Raw genomic sequence first — 19,848 nt, 5'->3', positions numbered from 1 at the left:
TGAAACTTAACATGCATTTCTAACCCAAAGATGCACTAGATCTTGGGTGACCCAGGTATTCTTGGCAAGTCTGAGAAACCTGACCCAGCACAGCAAGTGGTGAAGGCTTCTGGGAGTTGCAGTCCAAGAACATCAGGGTTACCCAGGGTTGAGAACCACTGCAATAATTTAGGAGTTTAGGATTCTGTCTGCAGACCTGGGGATCTGCTCACATAACAACCTGATAAATGAGCACAGTTATTCCATATTTAAGCCCCCTTCAGTCATGGGACGCAGGCACAAGGCCAGCACAAAAGGGCAAGTTTTAAGTAACTTCCAACATGTCTGGGACAGGATAGGCTTTGATTTAGCACAGCATCCCCTCGCCGGGTGTCAGGTCAGCTGGCCTTGGGCTGTCTTGGCTAGTTAGGATTGTACATACCAAGAGTGGGCCTGTTGAAATCAATAGGACCCAAGTTAGGCATGAGTCATGTATGTCCCATTTATTTCAACATGTCTATTCTTTAAGCACAAATTACATCTGGATCCAGTTCATGATTCCACTCCACTTCCTCGGATCGTATTTTGTCACTTTGTAAAGCACCACACATGCAGATTGCACTACACAAGGAGTTATAGAATAGTAGCCCCACTCTCCTGCTGGTGCGCCTGTCTCCACCTACCACGTCCAACCCCTCGTTCTGAACTGTTGTTCTAGGAAGCTGAGAAAAAGAAGCAGACAGGAGATGAGATGTTTCAGATAATACGATTAAGCTGAATTGAAGAGCAAAGTTCCTTTCAAGGTGGCTGACAACAAATTCCACCACCCTCCACAACAATAACCAACCGAATAACCACAAATTACATCAAACAGGCACAAGCAGTAGTAAGAACACTAGTATTTGCTGAGAAAATAATATAATCCAACATATGATTTCAGCTAAAAAACCAATAAAACAGATTGTTGTTTTTTTTAATACCAATAAACAGTCCAATACACCACAGGAAAAAGCCGAAGGAAACCAATGGGTCTTCAGAGTTTTTCTAAAGGATAAATACTTCCTGACAGATCTCAGATGGAGATGTACTCCAAGTGGGGCAAAGCCACTGTTGGAAAGGCCCTTTTCTATGTTCTTACTCACTCCGTTGTACTCAAAAGTGGTCAAGTAGGAAACGCTTCTTACCACTGCTGATCTTAAAGGGTGATAGAACCTTCTGCTGGAATAGGCTTCCGTTTGTTCACCCTTACCTCTAACCTCCCTCCAGGCTTGAAGGCTTTTTCTGGCCTTGACGTATTCAGGTGCCTCTTCTCCTCTCAGAAACATAGGACACAGCATTCTTCCACTCTAAAGAACCGCCACTGTCTTGTTGTGACATCTGCACCCATGGTGACACTAACTATCTCCTTTATCTCAGACTTACTTACTTACAGTACTGACTTACTTAAAATATTTTTAACCCCACCTTTCTCCTTAAGAAGGACCCAAGGTGGCTTACATCATTGAAACAACCAAAGTTTACATCCTGGAACAGCAGTTTTCCATTTGTTGACCTAATATTACATCACTAAAAGACAAGAATTAATGCTAAAAACAGTATCTATACATATGTTTAAAAGGATTAAACAAATACCACATTAAGACAGTAAACAAAAACAACACTAAAAACACACTTGAAGCAGGAAGGCACAACAATCCATTTTAAAACCCCACTCAGGTAGCCAGTCATTAAGGGAAAGCTTGTGTGATGAGAAAGTTCTTTGCCTGCTTGTGGAAGGACAGCAAAGATGTGGCCAGCCTGAACTCCTGTGGGAGGGAGTTCCAGAGGCTGGGAGCAACAACTGAGAAGGCCCACTCACAGGTGCCCACCAAGCAGACCTGTGAAGGTGGCGGGACCGACAGAAAGGGCTCCTCTGGTGATCTTAACACTCAAGCAGGCTTATGAAGGGCATTTAGGTGTTTAGCAACCTATCCCTTACTGTATAGTGCAATTGTCATGCTCTGACTAACCATGTGAATGATGCCCAAGATAAGGCCTCCAGCCTAGATGGTTTTCAAAGGGAATTAGACAAATTCATGTAGGATAAAAGCTATCTGTTGTTGTGGGTCATAAGAGTTTAATAACCTTCTTGCCTCATAGACATACATTGGGAATGTGTTGATTTCTGTGAACCCCTACGAGCAGCTGCCCATTTATTCAGAAACGACGTTGGAGGAGTATAAGAACTGTAACTTCTTTGCTGTAAAACCCCACATGTAAGTGAGATGCTGAGGGAGCATAACCTCAACAAACCTTCAGATCTTTATACCCTCGAGGACTGGGACATGGGGCAGGGGTGCGCGCGCTGTGAGAATGCGTTCAGATCCTCCCCATGCTTCTCTGTTGTGTTTTCTCTGATAGCTATGCCATAGCTGATGATGCCTATAACTCCCTGAGAGAGCAGGACAAGGACCAGTGTGTTCTGATCACTGGTGAGAGTGGGGCTGGCAAAACAGGTGAGTGGGGATCTGTAGTGCTCTTATTTGCATAATTAGACGGTAAGCCTCCTAGAGAGTGCTCTAGTACTGGGAGGGGGGTGTAGAAATTGAAGAAGCAGCAACTGCAGAGGCTGTTATTTTTTTTAAAAAAAATTTGTCCACTGGAATGGAAGAAAGAAAGAAAGAGGGTTCAGTAGGAGAAGGCCCAATGGCCTGTGGAAAGAGACAAGGTCAAGGAGAAACAAGGCCTTCAGTAGCATGTCAGAGTGTAAATGGCATGAATTTAGGGACACAAGGGTTTTTTTTTTTAGAAGAAAATGCTTGAATAATATACAAACCCCTCAGTACCGGTGATGAAGGAGGATGCAAAAGATCTGTTGTGGGTTACATATATTTAGTGGCACTGGCTAATTGCAGTGCTGCGTTTTTGTCAAGAAACTTGGGATGGTTCTGGAGAGGCTTTTATTACACAATTGTCTAGCTTCATTCATAGAATTTCACAGGGGAAGGAGATGACACCATCTTTCATTTCTGTTCTTCCCATATTTTTCCAAAATGTCTTCTTCCTTCTTTCTTACCACAAAAGAAAAATAAGCACAAACCATTTTGTGTGGGGGGGGGGGGGATGAAAGAGAAGTGCATTATATCTTTTAATCAGTAGCACTAATAAGAGCATGAAATTCAGAAGAATCCTGCTCTTGCTTCTATATGGTGAACTATAAATTACAGATAATCCATCATTAGAGAAAGGAAGTGCTGAGAACCCCTGGTTGTCACAGTGAGAACTTTTCCTCACATTCCATAATTTGAAAATTAGCTTATTTTGTTTTGATGGTCAGTCTTTGAGATGTAAACCGAGTTTTCTTTTGCAACTGAGATTTTTCAGATAAAAAAGTCACAGTCTCTGGAACACTAATAGATTACAGCTTCTAACTATAATGAACAGTTAAGCCCTGTGATAAATGATAAGCAAATGAACTGCAACTACATCCCTCCACTTGTAGAAAAATCACTACCAATTGATTGCCTTCATCTGGATTCCCCCACCTGCTTGTGAAATTACATCAGATGCTGATGAACTGCTATGTGTACATCCTCCCAAGCAAAGAATCCTTCACAGTGCAGAAACAGCTCCTGAGTTAGTGGCAGGTTCCTCATGCCTCACCTCGGTCCTAAATGCTCACCCTAGTCATTGATCTTCACGCTTTTTCTCCACTAGAGGCAAGCAAGCTAGTGATGTCCTATGTGGCAGCTGTATGTGGGAAAGGGGAGCAGGTGAACCGTGTCAAAGAGCAGCTCTTGCAGTCCAACCCAGTGCTGGAAGGTAGGTGCCCTCTGCTTTCTTCTAAGGGAAGGAGATAGGGTGTGAACAGGACTCTAAGGTAGGTCAAGACCTTCTCTTGCAGTGCTGACTGTGTCCAGTGAGGACTCATTAAAGAGGAAGGGTCCAGATGCCTTTATTCAAGCCAGAGTTTTCTCTGGTGTTACAAAGGACATAGGTTGGGTAGGGTCATGGCCACTGATGGGTGATATCGTCTCCTCCGTGCTAGAGGTCCCACATGTCTGTGGTTTTGAAAAGTAATTAAATTTTTAGAAGGTTTATTATTTTAATCTTAAACACAACAAAGAATCCTGTGGGACATTTAAAACTAACAGGTTTTATTTAGCACATGTTTTTGTGGACAGCAGCCCACTTCTTCAGATGCAAGAAGTGCATCTGAAGAAGTAGGCTGCAGTCCACAAAGGCTTGTGCCAGTGTGACCACTGCTGTGGCCACCAGAGTGGTGGGCTAGACCTCTTCAGCCATAGTCCCCATAAACTCAAGGTAATGCTAGAACTTGACTCTATTAGGGTCATGGAATGTGGAAGAAGAAAAGAAGGGGCACCAGTCCCCTTTTCCCCAAGTTGCCGACACCTGTCTGCCATGTGATGCAGTTTCTGTTCAGTCCCAGCTTGACGTCACTGCAGTTGACATTCCTGGCTGATATTGGCTTTGGGGATTTAATACAGCCCAAAGCCACTGATGCCCTCTAAGTAAGGCTTGAAATGCTGGGTCCTGCCAGCCCCAGCCTCTGCCTCTTCATCCTGCTGGGTCCTATACCTTGATGACAACTCCTCCTCTCCACCCTGGGGCAAGCTGTCCTGTATCATAGCCCACCAGAAGCCCGTAGCTTGCACCTTCTGACAAGCCTTCCAAGGGGCACAGGGTGAGGGCATATGGCCACCTGGAGTGCCGGCAGTAACTCCCTCATAGCCAGATAAAACGTGCTGGTCCTAAATGTGCCAAAGGACTGTTCATTGGTTTTGCTCCAACGGACTGATGTGGTTACCTCCTTTTAAAAACTATTTTATTCTTGCTTCTTTACAATCAGAATAGTCCACCTTAAAATGAATGAATGAATGAATGAATGAATATTGCCCAGCAAGCCATATTATGAACCTGTGTTCATTCAATTTCTTTATTTCACAACTTCTGTGACATGGAGGGGGGGGAATTATGCTGAAGCAATTTTATGCACCCTTTCCTCTAATCACGCAGACAAAATATTGCATTAAAGATGGTAGATTGAAATGACTACAGATGGCTACTGAAGAGAACCAAGGATGTTTCCTTGTATGGGGACATTCCATGGGTCAGTCTGGCTCAGTATTGTCTACAATGGCTGACAGTAGCTCTTGCAAGTCAGAAGGTCAAGGGCCAGGGATCAAACAGGACTCCTTTAGTATGCAAAACATGAACTCTGCCACTAAGGTACAGCATTTCTCCTGGCATTGAAATAATTAGCTGTAGTTGTTATCACAGCATATCTTGCCCTTCAAGTATTTCAGCAGTCCCTGGCCCAGCCTCTGTTTGTTCTCAGTTGTTATTCTATGATTCCACTAAGCCTGTTCCTTCTTGTTTTAAATCTTTGCCTTCCTGGTACCTTCAAATACCTTCCTCTCTCTTTCCGTCAGTCATTTTTCAGAAAGCAGAGAGTTTAGTATTTTGGAGGTATGTGATGCAAAATGAGTACAAGCAAAGGCAAAGATAGCTCCCTCAAATGGTTCCCATACCCCAGGAAAGTGCTTGCCCTGGGTTAGTACTATTGAGAGCCCTTGTGTCTGTGCCGTGCCAAAGTTATCCAGCGCTTGAGTTCCAGGCTGTGTCACTTGCAGGGCAGAGGACTTGTTTGGTCCACCTGGCAGGGGTTGGGGTGGCCTAGCCTGGGCAAGTTGTTCCAAGAAAAATGTGCAACTACATAACGTTCATCTTCTTGTTTTTCTCTCTCTGGCAGCCTTTGGGAATGCCAAAACCATCCGCAACGACAACTCCTCGCGATTTGTAAGTAGGTGGTGGGGAATGAATGCCTTGTGAGGGGCTGATAGGATCTCTTGGAAAACATGGACATGCAATTTTCAAAAACCCAGAGACGGACGGGAGGAGGCAAGGCTTCTGTGCTAATCCCAGCCAACTGCCTCTACATTCTGCAACTCAAATTATGTGCCAAGCAAAAGCTGCATGAACAGTGCAAATCAATCAAACATTTAGCATTGTCTCTGTAGCGTATCATGTTTCCATTTACCATAGAGATAGGCAACAAGGTGTGAAGTCTGTTCTCACGAGCATTGAAGGTTCAGAGTTTGGATTATAATTGTAAGAGAAGAAAATTAAAACTGAGATTTCTCAATGTATTCATTTGGAGCCCATTTGTCAGTGAAATCACAGAATCATGAAATACAAGCAGCGGGTCATCCCAGATCTCAAGGCCACCCTCTGAAGTCTCACAGAATTGCTAGGCTTCCCCAGAGAGAGAGAAACAAATCTCAGAGGGAGCAATGCTGGAAGAAGAGAAAATTTTGTGTTTGTCTGTGATGGGGTTTTAAAGCCTGGGCACAGATCTTCACTCATTCACAGCCGGCACCAGTGTTTCCATGAGTCCTGTTCTTGCACAATATTGGCACACCAAAAAGCCAAGAACAGGGTGGAGAACTTCAGAAAGGGTCAGTGACTGCATCCCTTTGGCCTCTTATACAGCTTGGTACAAACTGTTTAATGGGCCCTGAGTGATTTTCTTCATCTAGAGCTCCATTAAAGCTGCTGTTTGCTTTGCTGGGATAGCCATGCACATTCAATACATATATCTCAAACATGCAGCTTGGCCCTTAGTAACTATTGTTTTCTATTCATTTCTCATGCCTACATGTAGTAACATGGGTCAAATGAGAATCCCAATGATAATGTGGGCCTTTTCACATCATTCAGGAATTGTAGGCGCTTCGTTTTGCTCCATCGGCTTTCCTGCTTATTCCTTTTTTATTTTTTTTCTCCCTCTAGGGCAAATACATGGATATTGAGTTTGACTTCAAGGGCGATCCTTTGGGTGGTGTCATCAGCAACTGTGAGTATGACTGACAGAATCCTTAAGAGAATGGGACACAGGCAGACTTTCATCCTCTGGCCACTTGCTTGAACTGGAGGCTGAAAAGCAGAATCAAGGGGCGGGAGAGCATGTGCTGATGTTTAGAATGGAACAGGGATGCTTCACTTCCAAAAGTCACACAAAATAATCACAGCTTGGAAAAGTAATGATTTTTTTGGACTACAGTTCTCAGTTGGATAATTCTGGAAGTACAAGGCACTAAGGGACGTGGTGGTGCTGTGGGCTAAACCGCAGAAGCCTGTCCTGCAGGGTCAGAAGACCAAGCAGTCGTAACATCGAATCAACGCAACGGAGTGAGCACCCGTCGCTTGTCCCAGCTCCTTGCCAACCTAGCCATTCGAAAGCATGCAAATGCAAGTAGATAAATAGGAACCACCTCGGTGGGAAGGTAACAGCTTTCTGTGTCTGAGTCGCACTGGCCATGTGACCACGGAAGATTGTCTTCGGACAAAACGCTGGCTTTATGGCTTGGAAATGGGGATGAGCACCGCCCCCTAGAGTCGAACACGACTGGACAAAAATTGTCAAGGGGAACCTTTACCTTTACCTTACAAGGCACTAAGGTCTACACGATGTCTTTCTGTATTTTGTAAGTTCTCTTTTATGAGAACAGAACTACACATAATATGTGAATGTTGCCCTATTCTGGTTGTCTAAAGATGGGCAAAGCCTTGAGGTAAGTGATCAGGCAAGAATGTGCTGGGTCCTCCCCCTTTCTATCTTTGTTTTGATTGCGCTTCTTGTATATAGAGAGGCTTCTGAAGGCAAGTGCCTTCTCACTGTCTTGTGGAGGTTTTCTGCATGGTTTGGAATCCACACTTTAAATATGCTTTCCCTTCAGAAAGTTGCCATCTAGGGCATGTGGCTTCAGTTTTACAAGAGGGCATCTTGAACTGAGCCTCCTTTCCCAGTGAAGTAAGAAATATGAAAGGCAACAATAAGTAGAAGACAAAAAACAAACGAACAAAGATGTATATTTGGAAGATCAATTAGAAAACATGGACCATGAACAAATTCTTCTTCAGGGCATCACAGCATTGATGAACAATTCAGCTGAATGCTGGAGATTCTGTCTTTCCTCTACACACACTGGTGCTGGAGTTTTCCTCCAGCCTCATCATTAAGAATCATTAAGATCTTAACTGGGTCTTTCTGACAAAGAGTTGCTATCCTGGTGAAAGACTGCTCTAGATACGCCCTTGTTTTGCTAATTAGGCTTGAAGCTTATTTGCAATTGTGCAGTGGGGAGAGTGGATGGTATTTTTGCTTAAAAAAAGAGGAGGCCAAAGGTCAATTGTAAGCTCAGCATGCAGATATCTTAGGAAGGGAAATATATGGAACAAAATGGTTATGTTTTCAGCAAAACTGTGACATGACTAAATTTGGCTAGTAATATAATAAACTTTAGGAGAAGATAAAGTTTGCAAAACATTGTAGCATTCAACAGTATTCCCTGCTACATCCAATCAAATAAGAAACTGGAAGAAAGTACAGTATTTAGAAATAACAAAGTGTTTAGGAAGAGAGAGGTTTTTTTAAAATATAATGTCAAGCCACTGGACACTGTAGTAAAATACAAGGGAATAAAAAAGCTATTGAAAAGACACTTCCTGACATAATTTTATTATAGAAAGCGCATCATAAATATTCTACAATTTTGTTGTTGTTTTATCAGGAAAGAGGAAACATCTGTGCAATGGAGGTATAGGCAGCTCAGGGGTGCCTCCCTCTATGATTTCAGAGCAAGATAGCCCCATGGTTCAGAATATGGACAGCCCTTGATGGTGGGTTCATCCAGACCTAAAGGTTGTTCAGTTATATTAGTGAACAAAGAAAGAAAGCGACAGCAGCAGCAGCAGCAACAACAAATGACTGGATAATGATGTGGCCCCTAAGGCTTCTTTTATCTTTAGGTAGATACTTTCACATATGAAAAAAACTCAATTTTAGACAATAATTATAACACAAGCAAACCTGGAGATAAATTTGTGCTATATTAAGCAAAGCAAAAAATCATATTTACTCAGCGATGCCAAGTTAGTAGAGACATGAATCCTGACACATCCTAGATTAAAGGTTCCAGCAAGAGATGCTGGAGAGATGGGCAGGAGAGAAGATATGCAAGGTGGATACTAATTACATAGTCCTTTTAACCAGCCTGAAAACTGCTCTGACATATATTTTTGTTATTCTGACAATACAACAGGATGCAGTAAGATTTTTTTGTCATTGAGTGCCATCAAGTCACCTCCAACTTAAGACAACTGTATAATGTCAATAGAGGAATGTTCTTTATAGCTCATGGAATTCTTCATATTTCTTTGTATATCGGCACAAATAGAAATCCCTAACATGTGGAAATCAAAGCCAAAGGTGTCAATAACAATGAGGAAGCAAGGCTTTGGATGATGAAGGTGACTATATGAGCATGTAGCTTGCTGGGGGGATGGGATGGTTCACTCCTATAGATGGCAATCAGATGTCTTTACTGAAGCAAACTTGCCTGCCCCCAAAGTGGTTCCTACCTGCACCTTTCTCGCCACTGTGAGGGACTCTGGCGCAGGAATGATTGCTCTGGTTTGTTTTGTTCCCAGTATGTGTGATGGCTGGAAATGAACCAAAATGAACCTTCTGCAGTCCATTTGCCAGTATGTTGGAGTGGCTTAAGAAGAGAGCCATATCAGGATATTGGCAAGTTCAACGCTTTCTCAGCTCCATGGAAGGGCTGAGGAAGGGGGGGGGAACGGCTTTTTTTGTTAAGTGTATTAGGGCAGCACAGATGCCCTGGGCCACTTTTTATATATTTATAGATACAAATGGAAAATATCCTCCTGGGAAGGAGACAGTAGGATGCCATGAGAGGGACTTTTGTTTGCTTTTCTGTTAAAGGTCTGACTGTGGGCAGGTTCCCAACATCTGACATTTTAGGACATTGGTCCAGGTCCCAAGCTCTCACCTGCACAGAAGTATGTCCTATGCTTCAACTGCTATATAAATTTCTCTGGATGCCTTGGGGTGGCATTAAAGAATGTGCTGTGTTGCATAGAGGAAAGGAAGAGACCAGATCTCGGGCATCAAAGGACATTTTGTTTCTTAAAGCTGAAGCCAGGCCTCTGTTGAGGTCTGTTCAGGTTGCTAGTTTTGCATATGTAAACATTTGGTGCTGACAAATAGATGAACTCCTAACATTAGGATTAAATTTACAAATGTCAACTAGATGGCATTTTGCGTAGGTAGCGAAATGCTGAAGGAAGAAAATTTGGGCCCCATCCTCCCAGAACTCCTTCATGGGAAGTTTACAGGATTAATGTCCTGCATGCCCATTAAAGTCCTAACTTAACAACCTACTACATTAGCTTGTGATTGTGCTAACAGATCAAAACATAGACAAGTGATTTGCTGTTCTAGAAATCTGCAGAGGGAGCAGATGAAACACCAATGTGCACAGAAAAATTAAGTGAGCAGGTATTGGGGTCGACTGCCCTGGTAGCAAATTGCTAGCATAGGGGAAATATGCCGGCTGAGAATGTAAATATAAATAGATGAGAAAAGTATAAATATACCCAAACGAGACACAGATAGCAGAAACCATTAGGCAACAGCTGTAGCCGCAGTAAACATCATCACTGGGAGCAGGTGACTTACACAGGCAAGATCAAGAGGCACCTAACATGGAGTTTTCGCCGTATTGGCTATGGCCTGGGTAAGCACAGTTCTAAAGGCTTTTTCTAAAAACTTAAATAATATGTGATATGTTTCTCTGATTTTGATTGTGCATTTTTAAGGCTATAAGCTCTTGCATTTTTATAATGTAATCATTCTCCTGGATATTTTTATTGTACCTTTTAGGTTCCTGAATTTTGAAGCATGATTATAACATGATTGAAGTCTTTGCCTGTAACTATAAGAGCTACATGATTTTTGAACCTTTCTATATTTTGAAACATGATTGAAACATGACTTGCATATTACCTGCAACTTAAGTTTTATATACAGTATTTTAAATGTATTTCTCTTTGCAACTTTCTATAGTTTTAAGAATTCTGGATGACATTAATATGATTTAATCATTGATACCTACAACCTTTTATAGTTGCAAGATGTTTTGAATTGTTATATAGACAAAGAAAATATGCTTGTTACTTTTCAAGGATTACATGTTTTTATTTTACTTTTATACATATGGAACATAGAAGCAATTAGATGAATAAAGCCTGTGCAAATAGGCAAGCTGATTTTGCCTAGAATCAATTTCTACCTGAGAAATTAAATATGACAGGAATATCTAGAGAAAGAATTACTTCACCATATAAGTGGAACAGTTGCTTATTTGCATTCTGTGAAGGGAGAGAGCACATGTAAACAATGAAATACTTTATACCTTGATACCTAGATGGACTTTGATATGATTGATATGGTTATCTGATCTCACACTGGAATTAACTCTTAATGGGGATAGATGTCAACTGTAATTGATCTCAGAGTATTAAACAAACAAGATCTATCTATCTATCTATCTATCTATCTATCTATCTATCTATCTATCTATCTATCTATCTATCTATCTATCTATCTATCTATCTATCTATCTATCTATCTATCTATCTATCTATCTATCTATCTATCTATCTATCTATATCTATATCTATATCTATATCTATATCTGTTGCAGTTTGTTCCCACAGCTATAAATACTCAACTATCCAGCAAACTGCAACAGAGCACAGACAGCATTCTGACTCCTGTCCTCTGAAGACTGGTGAAACATTAGGAAGAACAACCTTCAGAACACGGCCAAAGAGCCCAAAAAACCCACAACAACCAACAGAAGGGACTGCTTAAACATAAATGTGAACTTGAGAGTCTCAACCTTCTCTGGCTTGGCAGAAGAAAAGTACTTACCAACAACAGGCAGCTTTTTCAGTTACACAGAGCAACCTAATCTTGGCTTGTGACTCTCCCAACCTTGCATCTTTTGTTTCTTCCTTCTGTCATGCTCCCCGCCTAATCCTATTGTTGTCTGCTTTGCTTTCAGATCTACTAGAGAAATCCCGGGTGGTGCATCATGTGAAGGGGGAGAGAAATTTCCACATCTTCTATCAAATGCTGTCTGGGGGTTCTGACCAGCAGCTCAGTATGTTCTTCATATATAGGATCTCTTCCACTGTTTTGGGATTAGAATTAGGATGGGGAACCCAAGGAGATGGAGAGGAACCCAGAAGAGGCATTTTAAAGGAAGGGAAATGCAGAATGGATCTAGCAGTGATATAGTCATTTTAGGACTTTCGTGTCCTAGCAACACATTGAAGTGTGATTAGCCAAGGGTGATGGGCGACAGTGAGATCATGAGGGTTAAAATAGCTTGCAGAGCATTGGGTCCAAAATGTAGCTAAAACTATTGATTAGGTACCTTTCTAAGATAAAGTTTATGCTTTCAATAAAAAAATGGGGAGAGGAAAAATAATAGGGCTGGAAGTTACTGTCATTTATTTTTCTAATTCTCAATGGTAGGTTCACCTCTCTATATTGGTTGCCTCTAAATTTTGGTGCTGAAGGACAGAGCCCGTCACTCCACTTTAGTTATGGCTCTGTATAGAAGAGGGAATTTCAGCAGCTGCAGCTGGCATGACAACCAACCCTACTGAAAATTTCCCCTTTTTACATATTTATCAAGGTGAAGAAATACTGGCTGGCTAGCCTCTATTCAAATCCTATAGTATAGCTGATCCCAACCAGTGTAGACCCATTGACCGAATGGGATTTACAGAACTGTTCACATACAATTCAGTGATAAGTTCAATGGGTTTGCTCTCTAGCTGAGACTAATCAATAGGACATTGTTCACGGTGTACTTAGAAAAACACACACAAACTTTCATTATTTAACACGTTACAAGTCACCTTACGGTTGGAGTTTTATGCCCACTTTCCTGGGAGCAAGCCCACTGAATTTAGTGGGCCTTATTTGTGAATAGATGTGAACAGAGTTGTGTTATAAATTCAGCAAAATATCAATTTGCTTTTAAATTTAATGAAGATACATTTTTTTTTTAAAAATTACTGTCCAAAACATGCAATGGCAGTAAGTAAAAGGTTATGTTTTAGACCAGAGATCTGAACACAGGAGAAGTGGGCAGGGCTGGCTCAAGATGTTTGCTGCCTGAAGCAAAGGAGACGACCGCAGCCCTTTTCTATGCATGCAGACTCTCACTGGTCTGTCTTATGGAGCCATTAGATAGTGTCCCCTGGCCCACTTAAGGCAGCAGGCTACCTCAGGGAGCCCAGTCCAGTCATGAAGAGCAGCCAGGAGGAGGTTGCTGCTGTTGCTGTTGCTGCTTCCCCTTCACTCTCCCTCCAAAAGCTGCCATTTGTCTGCCTCATGACAGGGCTGGCTCAGGGAATATGGCGTTGGGGCATTTCCTTTTGGCAGGGGAGGGGAAGACCTGAAAATGGGGACACCACCAGAATATCCCTGATGCAAAGGAACGTCTATAAAAAAAGAGAGGGGGATGGAACTCAGGAAGCAGCCATGACCATCCTTCCTTTTTTCCATCAGGACACCTGAAGCTACAGCGAGACTGTAGCCATTACTACTACCTCAACAGGGAGGCGCCAAACCTTCAAGGCGTGGATGATGCAGCCAACTTCAAGGCCCTTCAGGTAGGTCTGTGCTGTGCTGGGTCTGGGATGTGAGTTGCATCGCTCTGTGAGAGGCGAAAGGTTGCCTGTGTTTACCATCAGCAGACTCAGAACTTTTCAACGCTGACACTAACCAGCTCCAGTTGGAAAGCCTGTGCTCATTTCGGAGAAACGCCCACCCACCCCCGATTTTACAGAAGTACATGAAACCTTGAAAGAAAACAGAAGATCAGCAGCTTAAATGCAGGCCAAAGAGGACTGAGCATCGTCAGTGGTCATGGAGTGCACTTTGACTGTTAGGCAAAAGTGGGTGGGATTCAGCAAAAAAGTTGGGAGTGGGAGGGAATGGAATGTCCGACTCTTGGAAGACAGTATGTGAGATGTCCCGTTTTCTTTTTTGGGACTCCAAATCCCGGAATGCCCTTAGTTCCAGCCCACAAACACACACCCGCAGAAACCTTCATTTCACCCACCCGGAGAAAGGCTGAGGCCTCTTCTAGGCCATTGCTTGTCACAATATTTCCTGGAGGGTGGTTCTTCAAGGGGTGCCTTCCTGGGGGTAAAAAAAACACACACACCCTGCCACCCCCAGGAAACATTGGAGAAAAGGTGGATAATTGGAGAATTCTGGGATTTGTGGTCCAACCCCCTCTAAAATCCACAAATGGCCCATTCCCTAGAGGGTATACTTGGCTGGCCAGAAGTGCCCTAGACACAAGCCCTTTTGCAGGAGGTTGGGAATACAATGTAGTATCTTTTAACAGATCCACTGTACTACCCAAATTTGTATCTCGTGTTACCTAGATCCTTCTCACCACATACCAAGTGTTGTTGGATTTTGTCTCTGAACCCAGCGCTCTCATACATATGGAGCCTTGCTTGGTTTGAAGAAGTGCACTAAGCGGCTTCACCATTTTTAGCACTCTCCCCTCATTCTGTTTTGACCAAGATTGCCATGCAGGCCATTGGCTTCTCCGCAGAGGAAGTGACGGCAGTGCTGGAGGTGACGGCTGTTGTCCTCAAACTAGGCAATGTGCAGTTTCAGGCCGGTGGGGCCGAGTCGTGTGGAATTCAAGATGACAAAGGTCAGAATCTGGTGTTTCCAGTTGCTGTGCAGCCACCTGCAGGCTATTTCTCATTGGCATGATATTCTGACTTCCATGGCGTTTTGTGCATGGTTATAGATGGTGAGTGAGTGAGAGAGAGAGAGAGAGAGAGAGAGACAGAGAGAGAGAGAGAGAGAGAGACAGAGACAGAGAGAGAGAGAGAGGTGGAAGTACCCTGCAATCACTTTTCCTAGGTCTGATGTTGTTAAGATAATCAGCTTCTGTTGAAAGCTACAAATGCACACCTCCTTTGTACTCTTCTGTTAACAAGTTGATGTCATCACAGTGCAAGTTTCTGTGCCCTTATAACTTAGAAGCTGCAGACTCTGAGGTGGAAGAAGAACAGAGAAGTAGACATGGCCATGCTGCCCCTCACATGACAGGCTCTGTTTTGTCAGAAAAAATGTGGGAGAAGACTTTTTCTCTTTCCTCTCCCACACCTTCAGAGGAGCAAATTGCCTTTACATCGGGGGGGGGGATATTTCTTTCTTCTCTTCCTCCTCCTCCTTATCTTTCTCCACAACAAGCGGGTACTTTCCACCTGTGCTAGACAGCAACCACCATCATCATGACCTGGTTTCATGGGAGCTGTACTCCAGAACATCTGATAAGGACCCAACGGCCTAGCTAATCCATGTATAAAACCTCACTCCCTGTGTGTGGACCCTGAGAGATACAAATGAGTTGGAAGTCTGCAGGGTAGAAGAGGGAAGGGAGTGGCTCTTCTCCATCATGTAAAGGGAATGTGGCAACCAGCCGCCAATCTTGGCAGCCCATTGCAAGCACTCAAACTGTTCACGCACCCCTCTTTGCTACCTCCAAATGTAAGGGACTACCAGCTGGCTGTTTGATGGTTTGTGGGGAGCGCAGTTGTGGGGACCATGCCTTTCACATACTGTCTTCCTCGTCCTGTGTTCCCCATGCATTGTTAAACAGATATTTGGTGGGCTTGAGAGAATCCAGCTTACGGCCTGTCCTTACTGTGAAATTTAGTGCTATCTGACTGGTGCTTAAGAGGTCCTTACCTTCAGGTCCTTATCTATTTGAACTCTTGGTACTTATCTGCAAAGGCAGAACAAAGAACTATTTTGCATCTCAAGGAATCATCCCAAAAATATTGCATGTCCTTGCCTTCTGCCAGAAAGATGTGGGCCAGTTCTTAAAGGGGAGGATGGATTGTTTTAAACATAAGGGGACAAAAGATTCTTCTGAATATCCTTCTAATTTGTTTGCCATTGGCAAGATGGATGACGTTGAATGTCCAAAAGGTCTCTCCTTTTTTCCTTTTTGTTGAACAGGTATATGCAAGCACATATAAATGAATATATGACTGTATTTGAAAAACAGACATTCAAAAACATATCCAAAACATAATACAACAGTATAAAAATATAAAAACTAACTGGACTAAATAAAAATATCAATAACTGCTATAATAGCATGCTTAAAGGTAGAATTTATTTTCTTAATTTATTTATTTCATATGGCATAGTAGAACACAGCATTGTATAGGACTTTTCAAAGACAATATAATATATATATATATATATAATGTAAAACATTAAAAGAGTAAATTCTACAAGTTTTTAAAAACATGCAATACAATAATAAATAATTAGTGAAATAAATTATGAGCAGTTGCTAGAGCAACTAAGCCTATGGCTGGATATCTAAATCGTTGAACCACTGAGCAGCAGTGCCCTCAAGAGGATGAAGTTCTTGCAGGGAGCCAGGGAACCTTCTAAGAGGGCATTCCATCACATTGGGATGTCACGTTTGCGGGACATACCCACAGTCACAATTAAGATTATTGGCCAGCCCCCATTTATGTTTCCAATATTTTTTGTTTGTTTAGTCGTTAAGTCATGTCTGACTGTTCGTGACCCCATGGACCAGAGCACACCAGGCCCTCCTATCTTCCACTGCCTCCCGGAGTTGGGTCAAATTCATGTTGATCACTTCAGTGACACTGTCCAACCATCTCATCCTCTGTCATCCCCTTCTCCTCTTGCCTTCACACTTTCCAAACATCAGCGTCTTTTCCAGGGAGTCTTCTCTTCTCATGAGATGGCCAAAGTACTGGAACCTCAACTTCAGGATCTGTCCTTCCAGTGAGCACTCAGGGTTGATTTCCTTCAAAATGGATAGGTTTGATCTCTTTGCAGTCCAAGGGACTCTCAAGAGTCTCCTCCAGCACCACAATTCAAAAACAATAATAATTTCAATAGTAGCATCTGCCAATAAAAATTGCTCTAATGAAATTAATAATAATTGCTCTAATGAAATTAATAAGATGCTTAAAGGTAGAATAATATATTTGTAGCTCAAAGTGTTATAAAATACATAAGACTAAAATTAGAACATATTACAAAGACTTATTTTCTAAGCTGTGGGAGTTTAACTCTCATTTAAGTCACATCTATGAAAAATATCTTATATTAGAGCATTAGCAAATATGAAATCATACACGCAGAAATGAAAATTCTTACCTGCACCCCAGCAGAGTTTTCACTCCTTTAATGGTGTCCTCCTGACATCCTTTGCTCCTTTATCTTGGCTGTCTTTCCAGGATTCTAGACTATTTCAAGATCATAGTATTACAATCACAGTAGGGTGTACTATAGGACACATAAATGCCTTTTTATATGAACAACATTCAGCTACCAAAAAGGTTTATATATCTGTGATCTTGAAGGCTGAAGAGCTGGCTTGTTTGACTTTACTATAGTAAACTATTCTATATTGTAATTTTAAACACATTTCTGTTCTCAGAGCTGCTTTTTATAAACCCCCTTGCATTTCTCCAACATTTCACACCTACAAAATTTCAAATCCTGACATAAGAGTCTGCCGTCAAGGCCTGGGTCAGCAGATAGTGAGGGGTAGCAAAATATAGCGACGTGTTGGAGGAGAGAGCTGTATACACCACATCGCCTGCTCTGTTCCCCTTAAGCTGGCCCACTACCCTCTGATGCCGTGGTGCCCTATCATAAAAGGGCGTTCAATTGCCCTTTGGGTCAGCTATTGAACATAGTATCAGATGAGGAATCATCTTGGACCTTGCTTTGGGTAGCAATATATTTCGGGAAAGCACTGGCAGAGAGGAGGGCACATAGGCTGGATTAATGCTCTCTTTCCCACATTCTACCTCTCCTCCATGAATGTGCCTATAACAGATTGCGAGGAAGAAGGCTGTGTAGGATAGCCCTGCGTACATCTGCTGTCGGTCCATGAGCTGTCTGGCATCAGCTCCCACCAGGTCCATGCCATACAATCCACAAACTGATGGTTGCCAGATGCATCTTCCGCCAAACCAGTTGCCTTCTCCTCTTGTAAATCCTTGGTCCTCAGAGTCTTTTTGACTTCCTATATGTGGCCACTATCATTATAAAACATGAACAGGAGATCTGTTTTTGCCTTCCCTTCCCTTCCCTTTCCTCATTGGCAGTGGTGCAGGAAATCTGCCAGCTGATCCAGCTGGATGAATCTGTGCTAGAGCAAGCCTTGTGCTTTCGCACGGTGGAGGCCCGTCAGGAGAAGGTGGTGACATCCCTGAATATCTCACAAGTAAGTATGGGTTCCTATGTGTACATGACCCTGATATGTTGGTGGTCCCCATTCAGTAGCTTGCGTTCCAGGAGAAATAAAATTTAGTTTGCAAGAGACTCGACCCCTTCAGTGTCCTAGGCTCATGCTAGCTCCTAGTTATGGTGATCACATGAAAAAAAAAGGCAGTCTCATGTACCTTTAATAGTTAAGGAGAAGAGGGAGCAGGTGCAACTTCCATACAAGTTCCCTTTTCCATACACAACTATTAAAGGCACAGGAGCCCTGTCTTCTGTTTGATATGGTCACCACAGTTCAAGCCACTTCTGTCATGCATATTTGGTTCCATGCTGGAGCTCGCCTGTAGTAGCAGTCCACTGCAAACACAGAAGTACTCATGTAAACAAAATGCTATAGTATAAACGGTAGCAACCCCAAAGTGTCAGCCCAGTGGAACAAAACAGTAAAGCCCTTTTTTTCGGTTGGCACTTTCTTAATTGAATTCCTTTCCTTGGAAATTCCTTAAAGTGAAAGTGAATGAAAACCTAATTGTTCTCCTATGAGAATGGAGATGTGAATTCTTTTAACTCAGCTGCTACTGTTTCCTAAATATATAGTTTCTTACTCCCTCCTAGTGTGATCAGATAACTACAGTAAAGGGAAAATCTGTCTGAAGGGGGCTGAAGTTCAAATCTCTCTGACCCATGTGTGGACCTTTTCTAGTTCAGATAATGAACCAGAATGCTATGTGCTTATTTGGAAGTAAGGGGGGGGGGAAAGTAAATCTTGACTGCTTTACAGTACAGTAGGACCCCCCCATATCTGTGGGATTGGTATCTGTGGCTTCACTTATCTGTGGTCTGGAAATATTAAAAGAAAAAAAGCCTAGATATAAATATTTTTGTTGTATTTACTTGTTGCTGAAGAGTACATAGTATGGTCTCTGGCTCTAGTAGGCAGTTTTGATAATGCATGGTGAAAATATGTATTTCTGAAATCTTTTCTTTTGCTATTCTATATATATAGCATTTGCTATTATCTGCGGTTTTCAGCATCTGTGGGGGGGGCTTGGAACCAACCCTCACAGATATGTGGGTCCTACTTCACTCAGTGTGGCTGCCTCAGTGTAATGTAACCAATAAAATGTAGCATCCTTATCTTTCTGAACTAGCTGTACTTCATGGTCTGACTTTTTCCGTTTTGGATCCTAGGGTTACTATGCCCGAGATGCCCTAGGAAAAAACATTTATAATCGGCTATTTAACTGGCTCGTTAACAGGATCAATGAGAGCATCAAGGTGAGTGTGTGTGGTAGCTGCATTTATCTGATTAGACGTATCCTGCAGCTCCCTTTAGACTGCCTTTGCATGAATAAAGACAACGTCTGATAGGTGTTCTGCTAGAATTATTCAAGAAGGTCTGTGTTTTGTTTCTGCTATGCTTAATGAGAGGTGAATAAAGGGGATAGTAGCTGTTCCAAGTTAAATGACTGGGAAAATTGGGACATATGAATGCTTTCAGGGTAGCCTGATCCACTGAAACGGATAATCACCAGCTCTTTCTTTTCTTAGGTGACAACCACTGAGCGTAAGAAAGTGATGGGTGTTCTGGATATTTATGGCTTTGAGATTTTTCAGGTGAGTGGTAGATATGGCTGGGAATTTATTATTCAAGTAGGAGT

The 19,848-nt window shown here is 42.4% G+C and overlaps 1 protein-coding gene across 2 annotated transcripts in view; it reads left to right on the top strand.

Annotated features, from left to right (window-relative positions):
- The window catches only part of LOC110074448 (unconventional myosin-Ia), an 81,770-nt gene that overhangs the window by 15,266 nt on the left and 46,656 nt on the right, over nucleotides 1-19,848 (top strand). For both annotated transcript variants that reach the window (XM_072991140.2, XM_072991141.2), the window contains 11 exons: nucleotides 2,119-2,234; nucleotides 2,380-2,474; nucleotides 3,676-3,780; nucleotides 5,732-5,778; nucleotides 6,772-6,835; nucleotides 11,913-12,011; nucleotides 13,433-13,536; nucleotides 14,465-14,600; nucleotides 18,070-18,188; nucleotides 19,379-19,465; nucleotides 19,739-19,804. In XM_072991140.2, the coding sequence (XP_072847241.2) occupies nucleotides 2,119-2,234; nucleotides 2,380-2,474; nucleotides 3,676-3,780; nucleotides 5,732-5,778; nucleotides 6,772-6,835; nucleotides 11,913-12,011; nucleotides 13,433-13,536; nucleotides 14,465-14,600; nucleotides 18,070-18,188; nucleotides 19,379-19,465; nucleotides 19,739-19,804 (1,038 nt within the window). The remainder of the gene's footprint in view (nucleotides 1-2,118; nucleotides 2,235-2,379; nucleotides 2,475-3,675; nucleotides 3,781-5,731; nucleotides 5,779-6,771; nucleotides 6,836-11,912; nucleotides 12,012-13,432; nucleotides 13,537-14,464; nucleotides 14,601-18,069; nucleotides 18,189-19,378; nucleotides 19,466-19,738; nucleotides 19,805-19,848) is intronic.

The sequence above is a fragment of the Pogona vitticeps genome, chromosome 2 (genome assembly GCF_051106095.1).
Source record: "Pogona vitticeps strain Pit_001003342236 chromosome 2, PviZW2.1, whole genome shotgun sequence".
NCBI lineage: Eukaryota > Metazoa > Chordata > Lepidosauria > Squamata > Agamidae > Pogona > Pogona vitticeps.
The sequence above is the reverse complement of the archived record's forward strand: the minus strand, read 5'-3'. Positions and strand labels throughout refer to the sequence as shown.